Here is an 18,905-nt window from a genome sequence, read left to right on the forward strand (position 1 = left end):
TACAATATTACATGTTATATCACTGATTACTTCAGAATGGTTGGTGATCTGGGTAATGTTTGGATTGCCAGATTGGAGTCAGGAAGGCATTATTTTCCTTAAGTGACGAAGATTGGCTTCTAGCTCATTGGGGTTTTTTGCCTTCCTCTGGATCAACATTGATGGGTAATAGACTGAATTAGATGGACATAAGACTTTTTTTGGCCCAACATACCATGTTATTATGACTAGAAAGGGTCCTTGTGTAAGAGCAATATGTGAACCTTCTGCTATCCAATGGCTAATAACCCCACTGACAGTACATAGAAGACCCCAAAGCAGAAGACCCCAAAGCAAAAATAAAAAGGTGCTAAATTTTGGCACTCGGGACAAATGGTCTGGTGTGTGTTTTCCCTTCCATTCCACTTCCCTTTTTCCATGACTCTTAAGACATTTCCCAACCCCCTTGATTTTAAACAATTCAGTCCTTCCAGAGAAAGGAGCCCTGTTTCCACATAGCAGAAAATGGTGTAGGTTATCTGCAGCGGACAATCGGCACCAAATTCCTCAGCAAAACTGCAACAAAAAAACAGGGAGTACCACTAATCTTTGTCAAAGTAGGTTTCACAGATGTCCTAAGATTTGTGGTGGTAATTGCTTGTGACCACCACAAATCTCAAATCAATTCTATAGCTGCTTGTTTAAAGATGATGTTGGGGAAAAAAAAACAGATCAAGTGAGTTGAATTTCAGTGCTCGATACATTTATTACCCCCTGAAGATAGACAAAGACAGATACCTCTGCGATTTCTTTTCTCCACTGTCCCCATGAAAAACACATGAATGCTAAGCTGAAATTGACCATTCATGTGTTTGGGGAAGCCAGGAGACACTTCTGTTGTTGAATTAAAGGGGTTGTCCCGCGCCAAAACTGTTTTTTTTTTTTTTCAACAGCCCCCCCGTTCGGCGCGAGACAACCCCGATGCAGGGGTTAAACAAGAACACCGGACAGCGCTTACCTGAATCCCCGCGCTCCGGTGACTTCTTACTTACCCGGTGAAGATGGCCGCCGGGATCTTCTCCCTCGGTGGACCGCAGGGCTTCTGTGCGGTCCATTGCCGATTCCAGCCTCCTGATTGGCTGGAATCGGCACGTGACGGGGCGGAGCTACACGGAGCTACACTGAGCCCCATTGAGAAAAGAAGAAGACCCGGACTGCGCAAGCGCGGCTAATTTGGCGATTAGACGCTGAAAATTAGACGGCTCCATGGAAACGAGGACGCTAGCAACGGAGCAGGTAAGTGAAAAATTTCTGATAACTTCTGTATGGCTCATAATTAATGCACAATGTACATTACAAAGTGCATTAATATGGCCATACAGAAGTGTATAGACCCACTTTGTTTCGCGGGACAACCCCTTTAAGCTTTTACCTGTGAATCCAAAGCAATGCTGTGTGAATCCACTGTTCCAATTTTGGAACATAGGCAGATAAAAGGTTAATGTTCAAGGAACAGCTATTGAAGGTGTATGGCCACCTTTAGACATTTTAAAGCACTGTCATTAGATTACTTTATGATTGGAGCCATTATTTGGTCTCTGTATGTTAGTGTTTAGGCCCATTTACATGGCCCGATGATCGCTCAAACGATAGTTTGAGTGACAGCTTTGAGCGATCATTTTGCATAAACTATTAAGTAGCTACTCAGCTACCTAAGAGCAATTAAGTGTGCAAATGAAGCCTTCGCTGAAAGCAGTTAATAGCCCAAGGGCTCTTATCTGCATTCAGCTCCTTTGTTCTCCAGGGGAAAACAATGCTATCAGCACTACCCACGGAAAACAGCTGATAAGGCCAAAGGCCGATTTTTAGGTTGGACTGAATTTAAGGATCAGCTAGCAGTGCCCAAAAAGTGCATGATGGGCGCACATTTAGGCCTTAGTCAGACGGGCGTTTTTTTGCGCGATTTGCGCATGCGTCCGGCGATTTTTTAAAACCATTGCTTTGCAATGGTATCGGACACATGAGCGCTTTTTATGCGCTCGTCCGATAAATTATAGAACAGAAATAGCAGATCGCACCTATCTGCGATCTGCGATTCCTGTTTTCTTCTCTATATGCGCTCAATGGGGCCGGCGGCAGCAGCGCCGACCCCATTGAGAACATATAGAAGACAAATCATTCTTCTCTGCCACAACTGTAACAGCTGTGGCAGAGAAGAACGATGTTTGCCCATTGAATTCAATGGAGCCGGCAATACAGCTGGCTCCATTGTAGCAATGGGCTGCCGGCGTGCGCGGGATGAGTTGTCGGGAAGGGCTTAAATATATAAGCCCTTCCCTGCAATTCATCCAGAAAAGTGTTAAAATAAAAAATATATATATACTCACCTGCTCCCGGCAGCCGGAGTTGGGTCGCTGAGCCAATCAGAGGCAGGTCTGACTCACACCCCCTTCACACCCACTGCAGGCCGGCCGCGCGTAACTCCGGCTGCCGGGAGCAGGTGAGTATATATATATTTTTTATTTTAACACTTTTCTGGATGAATTGCAGGGAAGGGCTTATATATTTAAGCCCTTCTTGACAATTCATCGCACACTCGCCCGCAGCGCATTGCTTTCAATGCAGCCGGCTGTATTGCCGGCTCCATTGAATGCAATGCGCTGGACAGCTCCGGCCCGTTTCTAATGAAACGCGGCTAGGAGCAGATTTTCGGGCACCGGTCACGCGATTTGCGGATGCGCATCCGTCATGCGATCTGCAAATCGCGCGAAAAAACGCCCGTCTGACTAAGGCCCTAGATGCAATGATTATCGCTAAAATTATCGCCTTTTAGCAATTTTTTTTTGCAATCATCTCTCCATATAAATGGGCCTTTACATGAGTACTGTCATTATTTTTGCAATATATGGTGATGGTGTATCAATTATTTCTGCAACTTTTGGTACCATTCTGTATTGTATGCCATGTTTTTTTGTATACTGTATGACAGTTCACCATATAGGGGTATCGCACAGGGAGCTATCCAACATGAGGATTACATGGACTGGCTACTATGGGTCATTCTGTATGAGGATGTACTATGTACCTACCATGTCCTCTGCTAGAAAGTCACAACCTTCTTCTGCCCAGAGAGGGACTGGGAGGGATGAAAAGTTAAATGCTTAGTACTTTTTTCCTGAGAAGGGGTGGAGGCATATGGTGAAATAAATCCACATCAGAAGGAAGCCAAATTTGAGTTATGCTATCGGCCCCATTTTATATGTACACTCCAATGTTCATAATGTGAATCAAAAGGAAATGCCACTGTGTCTGTAACTTTTTATCTATTCGAGGGACTATGTTTTATAGGTGTCCTTACTTTACTTAGATATGCTTTTCTTTACAGACTGAGTGATTAGAACCATGGATCTGGAGCAATAATAAAGAGCAGTCATTTAATTTAGGGGTGTGCATCTAAGGAAATCCATAGTCAGCTGCACAAGCAATGATTACTAACTTGGGGGTATTGCAAAGTACTAAGTGGATTCCCAAGCAGTTGACAGTCAGAGGAGATGGATGGAAGTCTGTCAAAAGCTCCTGGATGCCTTTGAAGCTGCGTAACAGGTCTTCTTCAAAAAATGTGGTCACAGGGGACGATACATGGGCATACATACCTGTATAACCTGGAATGTAAGGTTCAATCCAAGGAATCACCATAGTGATTCTCCGTGTCCCAAAAAAATTAATGTCTGCCAGGAGCAAACTCCTCAATTTTTCCAAATTGGATTTTATACTTGGGTTTAACGATGGCATAAATGTATTGCATGTAATGGTGACTAACATGAATAGTAGTTTCGTCTAACAGTGACTTCAGGATATAAACTATGTCACTTTTGCTTTGATAAGTTTATTAATAAAGTTGTGGTGATGGTGGCGGCGTTACTTTTTGATTCACCCTTGTATACACAAAAATAAACTACTGTAGGAGATTATATATATTATATATATATATATATATATATATATATATATATACACACACACACACACACAGAGCATAAGCCATGACTGCCAAGCGAGAAGTAAATCTCCCACATTAGTGTTACAAGAATGCATTTTATTACAAAAATAAGGTTTTTAATATCGACTTCATCAGAATAAATAAATACGAGGAAAGTATACAAATTTACAGTTAACCAAATAAATATAAATAGGGAAATGTTCAGTGCAATTTAATATAAAAATAAATCTCTCGGATTAAATACAAAAAATAAATTTTAGAAATCAGTTCAAATCCGTTCGGTGAAAGTCCTTCTGACCTGGCGAGTATACATGGGGGTGGATTGGACCCCTTAGCAGCTGAGTAATTTTTTTTCCATTTCTTTCACCAACTTTTAAAAGACATAAACTATTGTGCTGCGGTGTGCTTGACAGGTTTATGACGGTGATATACAGTAAATTAGCAATTAGATAAATTGCTGATTGGGTAAAGTAAACTTTCAGGTTTGATGTACATTGGTTTTTTGGTAATTATACAGTACAATCTACTATCTTTACATAGTATCGTCAGTCTTTTTGCCCCTTTTTCTTATTTTTCAGATTGTTGTTTCCTGGAAACCATCAGCAAGCAGATGAACGTGTTATAATAGTTATTATAATATTTTGCATAAATATTCTGGCCAGCTTTGGTATATGAATACCAGATAGCTGCTTTGATGGCAGTAGGTGTTATTACCATGTTAATAAGCCAATGAGACCTACAAACTACTGACAGCTGGAGACTTTCATATTAAAGCACACAATTAACCTGAACTCTAAGAGAAAAAAGGCAAAAATATATCCCACAAATGTTCAATTTTACATTTGCTGACTTTATAAATGGTCTGAGTCCGCTTGGCCCATTCTCTATAAGCAAGAACTGACAACACCTAAATATTGGTGGTTCCCATTACGGTAGCTCCGGCTTGCCCATGCATTGCAGATCCGTTCAGATCCGTTCATAGGCCGGAAGCATGGTGACGAGCCGATCACCAGCCGAGCATAATTTGGAGAAGGGGTTGTCATGGTGAGACAAGCCTTTAATCCAAAGTAGACATTCCCTTTAATACAACAATTCTGGTTGCCATCTGATATTATATGATTCAGCAATATTATATATATATATATATTCATTTTGGCAACTGTATATTTATATAGACTATATTGCACCATAATAAATTAAAATGATAAACGCATCTGTATTCACATAGGGCTTACAATAGGCATATATTGCCGCCTTAGACAATATATCACTGACATTAGACTCAGTGCATACAGGTCCCATTTAATGTAAACTTGATTTCAATTCACTATAAACCTTACATTCGCGGTTACACAACCATTTCCGCTTAATGTTCTTTAATTGCAACTTCCTGTCTGCATCACTTTTTCTTAAGGCGAACTATGATGGCGTGTCATTATAAAAATCGCATGGAGCTACGATGTAACAGAAGGAACATATATTTGCGTACAGTAAGGTCCGACGATTCTGCATCATTAAATATAGCACACTTCACAAGGGTCAAAGTTCCAGGCTGACGATAGGTCACAGTATACTATTCACCACAGCAATAGATACAGCAGATGGAGACTTAGGTCGTACCCATAGCACCTACTCTCTGCCCACAGGGTTACTTCTTTCAAGTCCGAATTACTCTTCCAAGCCACGTTCATGATGAATGTCAGTCTAAAAGCTGTCAGCATATTTTATGCCAACCTGTAAAAGTGGTAGCTACCACAAGACAGTGCAATCAAAAAAAGCCACCAATTCTCTTTAGACTGACCCCACCTTAAAACCTATTCTGGTGGTTAAAAACCAAGGAAGATAGCAGCATATCTGGCACAAGTATGATGCACCTATGCCATGTAGTGGTTATGTCTGTAAATTAAAGAGTCACAGTCACTGACAGCATTCAGAGATATGTTCCAAAAAGTTTTCTCCTAGTCTGTCCTGGAAGACCCTGAGACACCGAGGGCACTGGAGCTCGTCTTGACCTCTGTTTTCAGAGCTCGGACTTCTTTGGCGATCTGTACGGTCTGAAGAAGAGGCTTGTAGTCTGTTTTCCGCTGGTTCTAAATTCAGACCAAGTTGAGGGTCACCTACGTTTTTTCTAACATGGGTTTTGTTCCGTTTAGCAGCCGACTCTCTGTCATCCTAGAAAAAATATATAGGATTGTTAATTAGCACCAGCAAACAATGACATAAGTTCTCCAGATATAAGTCAAAGCATTGCTAAGTCAGGAGTGCAGCATGAATATTAAGACTACTGGCCAAGTATTCTCACTGTTTAAAGCCGTCGCCTGGTTTGGAAAATGCATTTAAGGGGGAATTGAATCAACTAGTCAAAGTGGAAAATGGCTACAAAGAATATCTCTCTTTGGAGGGCACAGCATGTCCATGCTTTTCACAGACAGTTCATTGGTTTCAGTGTGCACCATGTAATACGTCAATTCCCCTGTGGGGGCACTGCAGGAAAGTTCAACACTTACTACCAGATTCTCCCCAGCAGTAGAAATTGTCCAAAGTGGACAAGCCCTTAAATGTTATATTTTTTCTTCCCTATATAATCTAGGTCAAAGAGAAAATGTATTACCTGTCGTCTCCCCGGTCGTTGCAAAGCAGAAATTTCTTCTACTAGCTCCTGTATTCGACTTTGTGCTCGTTCCCGATCTGCTCTTTCTGACGTGAAGTCATCTTTGTAAACAAGTAACTGCAATATGAACAAAATTTATGAGTCATTGGAGGAGCAAAGAAAAAAAAGACCATAGAAGAAGCCATCGATGTAATAAGGAATCAATGGCTCACAATGAAATAGATTTACAAGTCTTGTGCCAATACCTGTTGCTCGAGCATTTGGATTCTCTCCTGGTCAACGATCCTAGCATGGACCATTTCGGCGGCTTCTTGCTGAAGTTTGGTATGTTCCTTCATTTTGTCTTCCAACAATCTGTTCAGCCTGCAGATCTCCTTCTGTAAAATGTCTGGGTGTTTGTGTGTTGAGTGCGAAGCCTTGGGATGCTCAGATTGGCCCTTCAACTCCTTTAGTTGCTGGTGTAGACCCTTGACATAGTCCTCCCTGCTGGCGTCATATTTCTGCCACTTTGCATTCAAGTCTTCAACCTTAAAAGGAAGTCAAGATATGATTAGAACATGAACTACAGGCAACATCTTACATTTGTAGGTTCTCATTAGTAGTATTACTCAATGGTAGAGTAAAATACTGCCCCTCAGAATTTTTGCTAGTATCATAATGGTATGTATTGCCAGGACTGGACATGCAAAATGATCTTTTTAGCCAAATCAGTCTCGTAGCGTAAAAGACTCATAATAACTACTGCTACGTGTAGGACTGGTTTCAATCATCTAAAAATACCCGATGAGTCTAAAGTCGTAAATGCAAGCTGTGCCCCTCTAATGAAAGTAAATATCAGGGTATTCCAGTAAAGTAGAAAGGGGAAGTGTCTTACTAAAATATCTCAATATTTACATATACTTACATGTATTACTTTCTGTTTTAATAGCCGGTTTTCTTCTTGTAACTTTCTCAAGGCAGCATCATTTTCATCCTCCTTATTCTGATTCTATATAAGACAATACAAGATAAAGCATGTTAATACAACCTAAGATCTTAACAAATATTAAAAGCTATAACATAACATTGTGCTGTTTGGATTGCTTGATTTGATCAAATTGATCTGTTGTAGTTGGGATTCAACAATGACTCGAAGGCAGTGTCAATGTGCAACCAAAAAAGAAGTCAATGACTATAGAATTCTAAGGGGAGAAGTCTAATCCACCAGAAAAGTCACCAGAAGGTATAGTGACTGGTTGTTCCTTGTATCTAAGAGCTTTCTAGAGCTGGAGAACACTTATCAAAGCCCCCCAATCGCTTTTATAACAATAACATCCACTATTTTAAGCTATGTCCCGTTCGTCCCACCACCCAAAGAAGACAACCAACTACAAACCTGGCTAGGCCGTTCTTCTGAATTTAAGTTGTCCTTTTGACGGGTCTGCTCAAGACACTTAACAAGTTGTTGGCACATCTCTGCTGTGGCAGCAAGTTTACGTCGAAGTTGGTGGGTCTCATCAGAAAGGGATCGACACAGAACTTCACTAGTAGCCTGGACTCTCTCCTTCTCGGCAAGGGATCTTTGAAGCCGAAGGAGTTCCATATCTTTCTCCTGCTGAGGCCAGCTGGATACCTTCTCGATATCGTGATCCTCTAGCTGCTTTTGAAGTTTTTGGATTTCCTGAAATAATAGCACATGCAAATCTGAGTCTACATTCGATATCCATTACAAGATAAGCAAGTCCTACACCCAATATTGGTTGATACCTTCTGGCATATGACATCAGCTCAGAAGACACAAGACATATGCAATACTTATCAATAGCAGTAAGACACATCGTCTCGTGTCCAACTCATTAATAGTCCTCTATTACCATTATCTCAAGCATGTGTGATATATTGTCCAACTAATCGAATTGCAAAAACAATAAAACCATGGGGGATCAAAGCTGATCAAATACTTCGGATGACAGTAAAGCATACTAATTGTAAGCTACTGCTTTCTGTTATGACCTCATTTCAGCCTGTGAAGACTCCAATTACTGGTACTAGTAAGTTACGCTGAATCTGTTTAGGCTTGTTGCCGAGCCTTCCTATGTGGAACAGATCCCAGTACAAACTGCTTTTGTTTTTGCTATTTTTCCATTGCAGTTTGTATTGCACTGAAGATAATAATTTTTGTCCCTTGGAGTAAAGGTCTGTGGTCAATTGCAGTTATGTTGTAAGATTACCTAATCAGTGTTAGTCAAGGGTGCTTTTGCAGGGAGTGATAAATCGTTGCCTGAGTAAATATTGACAGATTTCGCTCAGGCAGATAAATCGTTTGCATTTGCATATCATTCAGTCGTTCAGTGCATGTGAACGACTAAACAATCACTGTTCACACGCAACGAGGTGAAAATGATGAACAAGAAGCAAGCAAACTCTCATTCGTCGTTCCATTGTTGTCCGTGTTTACACTGAACCATTATTGTTCCAATTCGCACTATCCAATCATTTCTTTTACCGCTAATCATTCCGTGTAAAAGGGCCACAACCCATGCCTCTCCGGCTTTTGCAAATGTCAGGTCTCCAATTCACGTTATCTGACAGGTAGTCTAGCTCCACAGCAACCAGCAAACAAATATTAGGCGTGTTCCTTTATATCGGAGTTGACCTTGTATGAGTAGTAAACATTAGGGAGGATTTTCCCAAGATCTAATGACTCAGATCCTGACAGCTCTTGTTAAAGCATTGGATTTTCTAAAGAACACAACCTATGGAGGTTTGAGGAGGAGCAACTAATGTTCCTTAGTAAATTTGCACAGAGATGATTTTGAATTGGGGGGGGGGGGGGGGGGGTCAGATACTTTACTGGAATTTAGTAATCCTATTGTAACACTACAGCAGACATTATAGTGAAGGAATTGCAAAATAACAGATTCTTGTCGTATATTTTATATTACACTGTTGGCGCTTTAGTTTTTTTTTTTTAAAAACGAAAAGAATTATGTGCAAAATCGCACAAATACTGTAGAAATGTAATGCATTATTAACTGGTTGCAAAAAAATTAATTACTGGAAATCTGCAGCTGCTGCAGAACGTCTTGACAAAATGCATCAACCGGCAAGGTCATATCTTTATATAAAGAGTAAAAGTCTACAGTTTAGTAACATTGTATAACCGTCTACACTTGTATACATGGTTTTACCTGATTGAGTTTCTCCACTTTTTCCCGATATATCCTCTCCATTCCATTGTGTTCATTCCTGATCCTGTTTAGCTCTTCCATTAAACACTCAATCAGTGATTGCGGAGGATCAACCTGATGTTCTGCAGCAGCTGTGAAAGTTTTCTGGCTGGTTCTCAGCTGCTGGATGACCACCTCCTTCTCCGCCAGCTGTTTGTTGAGGTTCTTGTTTTGCTGCCTGGCTTCATGGTAGAAAGTGCTCAGGGTATTGTAACTCTGTAGCTTTGTCTTCAAAGACCTGTTTTCCCTGTGCAGTTTATCCACAGTTTCCTCAAGAACTTTGAATCTGGCTAGCAGGGGGTCTGTACTACCATCACTAATAGAAGACATCTTGTAAGAAGGTCCACACCAAGGGTTAAAATCCACAAAAAAGGAGTCCAAGGTCTCCGTCTACATTGAGCACTGCTGTATTGAGTGCTCACGCTGAGCTCTTTATACTCTACTCTATGTAGGAGGAGTTTGGGGAAGTACCTTAGGAATTTCCCATACGGAATTTAACGGGGCTCTACATGAAAAATTCTGTATTATCCTCTGTTCTTAAGGATCCTGGAAGGAGATCTTTTTGTCATATCCTGACCCCCTTTCCCATGACTTTGAACGAAGCTTTGCTGGTAAAAGTCAGGAGCTTCAGTCCCTGCAGAGTCAGCGACTTAACACAAGAGGGCTGAGACAAATGGCATATCCTTCCTACTGATAGAGTACTACAGAAATCATTTACATAGAGGTAGTGGGCTCTTCTGTTACACAGCGGAATAACGCCTTTTGTTTTTGCAGCTCCAGATATGATAAAGTGCGCTTTTTTTTTCTCTTTTGTATCATAGCATACGCTATGTGCGGCACAATAGGAATTTAGGAAGCTCAAGTGATCCTGATCCTAAAAGATCCATATTGAGAATTAATAACCTGTTTATAAATATACAATATTACAAGTCCCTGAATGCTGCCACAATAATGGGCAAGGGTGTACTGTAGTAATAAGGGGTGCAAAGTAGCAGGCTCTGGTATCTGGGCACCCCGTAAGGAGACATCAGTAGTATAAGGGGCACATGGTGGTCGTCATAGGCTTTGCACTTGGCACGATATATTATTATATATATATATATTCAAATGCACAAAGAATGTCCCAAATGCTAACCCTATAACCACCAACCATGTGCCACTTATATTACTGGCGTCTCCTTAGGGGCTGCCCAGATACCAGAGGCTGAGAACAACTGCTGCCTGGCTCTACAGTAATCAGGGTTGCTGCGGACGATATGAATAAATGGAGCAGGGGGTCCTACATGCACGCTGCCACTCCATTCATTTCAGTGGGACTGCTGGAAGTAGTTGCATTCCGGCACCTGGCTATCTCATTAAATTGAATGGAGTGGCAGCATGTATGTGCGACCACTGCTTCATTTGTCATGGATACTCAGGATCGCCATTCTCTGATGGGTGCATATGAGATAACTTGTTTTTGCGGTAAAGCCTCTTTAAAGCATATTTGCACGTGTATATGTACAGCATTTTCTATTTTCCTGCGTGCTTGTGCACCAAAGGTTTGCATGGAAGTCAATGGGGGTTGTGCAAATGCAAGGAGATGCGTGAAATACGGCGTAATTGTGCTAGGAAAAGAACACATCTGAAACTCATTAGCCGTGTCAATCTGTGTGTTTGTTTGCCACATGTAAATGAACACATCGTACATTGCATAAAAATGCAGCACTCAGGTGAAGCCACCCTAATGCTACATTTACATAGGCAAGAGTGAAATTGGGTCACGCTTGCCAATGTGCATTACACACACGGATGCGCCGTTTTTCATTCCGAACCCATTCACATCACTGGATTCATTCACATTTCCGTAACTTGCGCATGCAAAAAAAAAAATGCAGCATGCTCTACTTTTTTGCGCACTACAGGTACCCATAGAAGTCAATGGGAGGTGCACAAATGCATGTGTAATACACTGCCTAATTCCACAGAAAAAAGAATACATCTGGAACTCATTCAAGCGGTGCATCTCGTTTACAGTGCGCAAATGAACATGCCCTGCGGGCAGAAAATATGCAGTAAGATACACCGAAACTTGCGCAAAAAAGCCTCGTTCATAGTGCAAAAATGTAGTGCTAAGGAGTGCACAATTGCACATATGTCCATTAAAGCTGGCAATAGAGAGCAGTCTAATTTCCCTATCACAGACACTCATGACAGGAGAAAGAAGGTACTTCAACATGCTCCCACTAGGTGGCAGCACTTGACTTACTTGAATAGCTTTTTATTGCAGTGATAGAAGTCAGATTGATTGGCAGTGAATTGATGCCGCAGATAGTCAACCTGACCGCTTGGTAATTCCTTGATTTTTGTATATTCAAAATAGGCTGAGTAAGTTTCTAGCAAGAAGAAGACTTACTGAAAGTCGTGGGGAAGGAAAAATCCTAGATAGATAGGAATAGATGGGAAATGTGTCTCAGTAATGTGATAGATAGATAGATAGATAGATAGATAGATAGATAGATAGATATGAGATAGATAGATAGATAGATATGAGATAGATATGAGATAGATAGATATGAGATAAGTAGATAGATAGATAGATATGAAATAGGCCGCCTGCAGACGGGTGGAAATTCCGCGGCGGGATTTCCCACGGAATTTCCGCCCATGGAAGCTGCCATAGGATTGCGTTAGCAAACACAATCCTAGGCAGATGGCCGCGATTTGGCCGTGCGAAATCTCGTGCGGCAAACAAATTGCGGCATGCTCTATTTCTGTGCGGGGCTCAAAACGCCACTACCCGGCCGCCGGCTCCGGTCTGCTCTCTGCAGACGCTCGGGTCGGGTCCCGCTGCGAGAATTCTCATAGATAGGAGATAGATAGGAGATAGACAAATACATATGAGATACATATATAGATGGATTTGAGATAGATACTAAATATATAGTAATTGAAAAATACTGATAGATAGCAATAATAATAGTAGTAATAATAATAAACTTTATTTGTATAGCACCAACATATTCCGCAGCGCTTACATAGACAGGGGGATACAGAAAGACAAAAAATTACAGAACCACGGCTACTTGATGGAAACGATAGGGGTGAGGGTCCTGCTCCAATGAGCTTACATACTACAAGTAATGGGGTGATACAGAAGGTAAAGGGGCTGGAGATGTGCGCGGTATGGCGAGGTGGAGAGTGAGGGGTGCTATACACACAGACAATGGTCAGACATTTAGCCGTGTGACGGCAGAATTAGTATGACTGCAGGGGTAGGAATAAATATATACTAATAGACAGTAACAGATAGATAGTAATAGATATAGAATGATGAATAGATAGATACAGAGCAGAGCCATAGATGAATATGAGATAGATAGATAGATAGATAGATGATAGATAGATAGATAGATAGATAGATAGATAGATAGATAGATAGATAGATAGGAGATAGATAGATAGATATGAGATAGATAGATAGATAGATAGATAGATAGATAGATAGATAGGAGATAGATAGATAGATAGATAGATAGATAGATAGATAGATAGGAGATAGATAGATAAATACATATGAGATACATATATAGATAGATAGGAGATAGATAGATAGATATGAGATAGATAGATAGATAGATAGATAGATAGATAGATAGATATGAGATAGATAGATAGATAGATAGATAGATAGATAGATAGATAGATAGATAGATAGGAGATAGATAGATAAATACATATGAGATACATATATAGATAGATAGGAGATAGATAGATAGATATGAGATAGATAGATAGATAGATAGATAGATAGATAGATAGATAGATATGAGATAGATAGATAGATAGATAGATAGATAGATAGATAGATAGGAGATAGATAGATAAATACATATGAGATACATATATAGATAGATTTGAGATAGATACTAAATATATACTAATAGAAAAATACTGATAGATAGCGATAAATAAATACTAATAGACAGTAACAGATAGATAGTAATTAGAGATGAGCGAGCATACTCACTAAGGCAAATTACTTGAGCGAGTATTGCCATTTTCGAGTACCTGCCCACTCGTGCCAAAAGATTCGGGGGGCGGTGAGGGAGAGCGGGGAGGAACAGGTCGGAAGTTTTTTTTTTTTTAAAAAGGATATGAGATAGATAGAAACAGCAGTACCAGTAGATAAATACTAATATATAATAGAGATATTACTATTATTAATATATGTATTCATCTATTATATATATATATACATATAGATAGATAATAAATATACAGTAATAGGAACATATTAGTCGATAGATAGATAGATAGATAGATAGATAGATAGATAGATAGATAGATATGAGATAGATAGATACTGTAGATATATATGAGATAGATAGATAGAGGATAGATAGATATGAGATAGATAGATAGATAGATAGATAGATAGGAGATAGATAGATAGATAGATAGATAGATAGATAGATAGATAGATATGAGATAGATAGATAGATATGAGATAGATAGATAGGAGATAGATAGATAGATAGATAGATAGATGATAGATAGATAGATGATAGATAGATAGATAGATAGATAGATAGATAGATAGATAGATAGATAGATAGATAGATATGAGATAGATAGATAGATAATGACTGAGATAGATAGATATGTCATAGATAGATGATAGATAGATAGATAGATAGATAGAAAGATAGATAGATAGATAGATAGGAGATAGATAGATAGATATGAGATAGATAGATAGGAGATAGATAGATAGATAGATAGATAGATAGATGATAGATAGATAGATAGATATGAGATAGATAGATAGATAGATAATGACTGAGATAGATAGATATGTCATAGATATATGATAGATAGATAGATAGATAGATAGATAGATAGGAGATAGATAGATAGATAGATATGAGATAGATAGATAGGAGATAGATAGCTAGATAGATAGATAGATAGGAGATAGATAGATATGAGATAGATAGATAGATAGATAGGAGATAGATAGATAGATATGGGATAGATAGATAGATAGATAGATAGATAGATATGAGATAGATAGATAGATAATGACTGAGATAGATAGATATGTCATAGATAGATGATAGATAGATAGATAGATAGATAGATAGATAGATAGATAGATAGATAGGAGATAGATAGATAAATACATATGAGATACATATATAGATAGATAGGAGATAGATAGATAGATATGAGATAGATAGATAGATAGATAGATAGATAGATAGATAGATATGAGATAGATAGATAGATAGATAGATAGATAGATAGATAGATAGATAGATAGGAGATAGATAGATAAATACATATGAGATACATATATAGATAGATAGGAGATAGATAGATAGATATGAGATAGATAGATAGATAGATAGATAGATAGATAGATAGATATGAGATAGATAGATAGATAGATAGATAGATAGATAGATAGATAGATAGGAGATAGATAGATAAATACATATGAGATACATATATAGATAGATTTGAGATAGATACTAAATATATACTAATAGAAAAATACTGATAGATAGCGATAAATAAATACTAATAGACAGTAACAGATAGATAGTAATTAGAGATGAGCGAGCATACTCACTAAGGCAAATTACTTGAGCGAGTATTGCCATTTTCGAGTACCTGCCCACTCGTGCCAAAAGATTCGGGGGGCGGTGAGGGAGAGCGGGGAGGAACAGGTCGGAAGTTTTTTTTTTTTTAAAAAGGATATGAGATAGATAGAAACAGCAGTACCAGTAGATAAATACTAATATATAATAGAGATATTACTATTATTAATATATGTATTCATCTATTATATATATATATACATATAGATAGATAATAAATATACAGTAATAGGAACATATTAGTCGATAGATAGATAGATAGATAGATAGATAGATAGATAGATAGATAGATATGAGATAGATAGATACTGTAGATATATATGAGATAGATAGATAGAGGATAGATAGATATGAGATAGATAGATAGATAGATAGATAGATAGGAGATAGATAGATAGATAGATAGATAGATAGATAGATAGATAGATAGATATGAGATAGATAGATAGATATGAGATAGATAGATAGGAGATAGATAGATAGATAGATAGATAGATGATAGATAGATAGATGATAGATAGATAGATAGATAGATAGATAGATAGATAGATAGATAGATAGATAGATAGATAGATATGAGATAGATAGATAGATAATGACTGAGATAGATAGATATGTCATAGATAGATGATAGATAGATAGATAGATAGATAGAAAGATAGATAGATAGATAGATAGGAGATAGATAGATAGATATGAGATAGATAGATAGGAGATAGATAGATAGATAGATAGATAGATAGATGATAGATAGATAGATAGATATGAGATAGATAGATAGATAGATAATGACTGAGATAGATAGATATGTCATAGATATATGATAGATAGATAGATAGATAGATAGATAGATAGGAGATAGATAGATAGATAGATATGAGATAGATAGATAGGAGATAGATAGCTAGATAGATAGATAGATAGGAGATAGATAGATATGAGATAGATAGATAGATAGATAGGAGATAGATAGATAGATATGGGATAGATAGATAGATAGATAGATAGATAGATATGAGATAGATAGATAGATAATGACTGAGATAGATAGATATGTCATAGATAGATGATAGATAGATAGATAGATAGATAGATAGATAGATAGATAGGAGATAGATAGATAGATATGAGATAGATAGATAGGAGATAGATAGATAGATAGATAGATAGATATGAGATAGATAGATAGGTAGATAGATAGATAGATAGATAGATAGATAGATAGATAGATAGATAGATAGATAGGAGATAGATAGATAGATATGGGATAGATAGATAGATAGATATGAGATAGATAGATAGATAGATAGATAGGAGATAGATAGATAGATAGATAGATAGATAGATAGATAGATAGATAGATAGATAGATAGATAGATAGATAGATATGGGATAGATAGATAGATATGAGATAGATAGATAGATAGATAGATAGATAGATAGATAGGAGATAGATAGATAGATAGATAGATAGATAGATAGGAGATAGATAGATAGATATGGGATAGATAGATAGATATGAGATAGATAGATAGATAGATAGATAGATAGATAGATAGATAGATAGATAGATAGATAGGAGATAGATAGATAGATAGGAGATAGATAGATAGATAGATAGTAATAGATAACTACTGTTGCATAAATGGATTACATCTTTAGCCACACTACTAAATGACTGTTTCAGTGAATGAATACAGAGGTATTCTGGAAGGATTCTACAACACACACTAAAATATACCATATGTAGCTATTTCAGACTCTACTGTGTTTTTTATTTTGTTTTATCATTTGTACCAATAATAACTAAAAAAACCCACAAACTGCAGCGAGGTGAACAGGTTTAAGGCACTCTGTGCGACAGAGGCGACTGTTATAATGCAGGCAGAACTAGGAAACAGATCCTTTGTATTACATCAACACTGCTGTCTGATGACTATATATGTCTATCATTAAATGCTGATCTATGAAGGCAAAATACCACAGACCAATTCAGGAAGTTCAGGGAAGCTATGATACAAGGTGATGGGGGTCAACAATCTCCGACAGTCCCATTGAAATGACTGGAGCAGTGATGTGCATGCTTGTCCGTGGCTTCATTCATCCAGAAACTTCCAGGACTCCTGTTCTCTGAATCGTGGGGGTTACACGTGGCTAATCCACCACCGATCAGATAGTTATCCCTTATCCTGTGGTTGGGCGATAACTTCATTTGGTGGGACAGGCTCTTTAATGTTGGATGTGAGCCAAAGGTATTGATGGTAAACCAAGCTAAGTGGCTTTCCTTCAGGCTGACACATGGGGTGACAATTGGCACAGTGCTACATTATTGGCAACCTTTGGCTCTCAAGTTGTTGCAAAACTTGAACTCCCAGCATGCATCTACCTGTCAAAACATGCTGGAAGTTGTAGTTTCTCTTCAGCTGGAGAGTCACAGGTTACAAACCACTAGGTTAGCATAAGACCTTGGCAATATCTGCATGACATTGTATGTTCTTGTCATGTTAATGTGAGTTTCCTTTAGTACTGAAGCTCCACAATTCCAAAAACATGTCCAAGTTATTTGCCTTCTGTAGAACCTGTCCCCAGTATACATGTGAACTGTGACTACACAACTTCAGTCTGCTCACTCATTGAAACATAGCCATAACTTACCCTCTTAAAGGGGTTGTCCAGGATTGCAAAAATATGTTTGTTATCTTTCAAAAATAGTGCCACACCTGTCCAAAGGTTGTGTGTGGTATTGCAGCTCAGCCCAATATTTCTCAATGGAGCAGAAGCTGCAATTCCAGACACAACCCATGAACAGGTGTGTCGCTGTTTCTGGAGGAATGCAGTCATGTTTTTTTCTACTGCTGTGCAAACATTTTAAAGGGGAGGTCTGACCAGTAAATGACCTACAGTATAAATCATGTTTTTATTTTAAACATTTTTAAGAATTTTCAATGATTTCCTTTTTTAATTTTCAACGTTGCTATCTGTATTTAAGAAAAAATGCTAAAATCCTGCAGTTTTCACACAAAACACTAAACCGCATAATAGTCTGACACTTCCTGTTCTGTAGAGGAAACTTTCCAATAGTCATAATATTATCATCCCAGGTAGGATTGCAATGAAAGGTAAGACCTATATATAGATAACACAGGATTCACCATTCACAATAGGAGATGGCCACAGCTCACCTCCTCCCCATTGCTGTACAATGACCTTTGCACAGGTCATAGAGCAGGCCTACAACACTCTCCTATAGAAGTCAATGGCTTAGGTCCTGTCCATTGTCTCCTATGATCCATGAGACTGCTGTAAAGCCCACATCTAAATGCTTTTCACTGTAGCTCAGGCAAGATGGCCATCCCCATAGTCATCTATAGACAATAGAATAAAAAAAGCTATAATCAGAAAATAAGAACTGATTAAAATAATGAAAAATGTTTCACTATCTGCCTTTAATTGGTAGAATA

General features: G+C 38.3%; 1 protein-coding gene across 1 annotated transcript; it reads right to left on the reverse strand.

Moving 5' to 3' along the window:
* Positions 1-4,054: 4,054 nt before the first annotated feature.
* TNIP2 (TNFAIP3 interacting protein 2) lies at positions 4,055-10,188 on the reverse strand. Its single transcript, XM_066573043.1, has 6 exons — positions 9,761-10,188; positions 7,966-8,250; positions 7,495-7,578; positions 6,836-7,117; positions 6,591-6,707; positions 4,055-6,151 (listed from the first exon to the last, which is right to left on the reverse strand). Exons 1-6 carry the CDS (start codon positions 10,127-10,129, stop codon positions 5,897-5,899), a joined length of 1,392 nt encoding a protein of 463 aa, XP_066429140.1. The 5' UTR covers positions 10,130-10,188; the 3' UTR covers positions 4,055-5,896.
* Between the last annotated feature and the right edge of the window lie 8,717 nt (positions 10,189-18,905).

This window comes from Eleutherodactylus coqui, chromosome 7 (genome assembly GCF_035609145.1).
Source record: "Eleutherodactylus coqui strain aEleCoq1 chromosome 7, aEleCoq1.hap1, whole genome shotgun sequence".
NCBI lineage: Eukaryota > Metazoa > Chordata > Amphibia > Anura > Eleutherodactylidae > Eleutherodactylus > Eleutherodactylus coqui.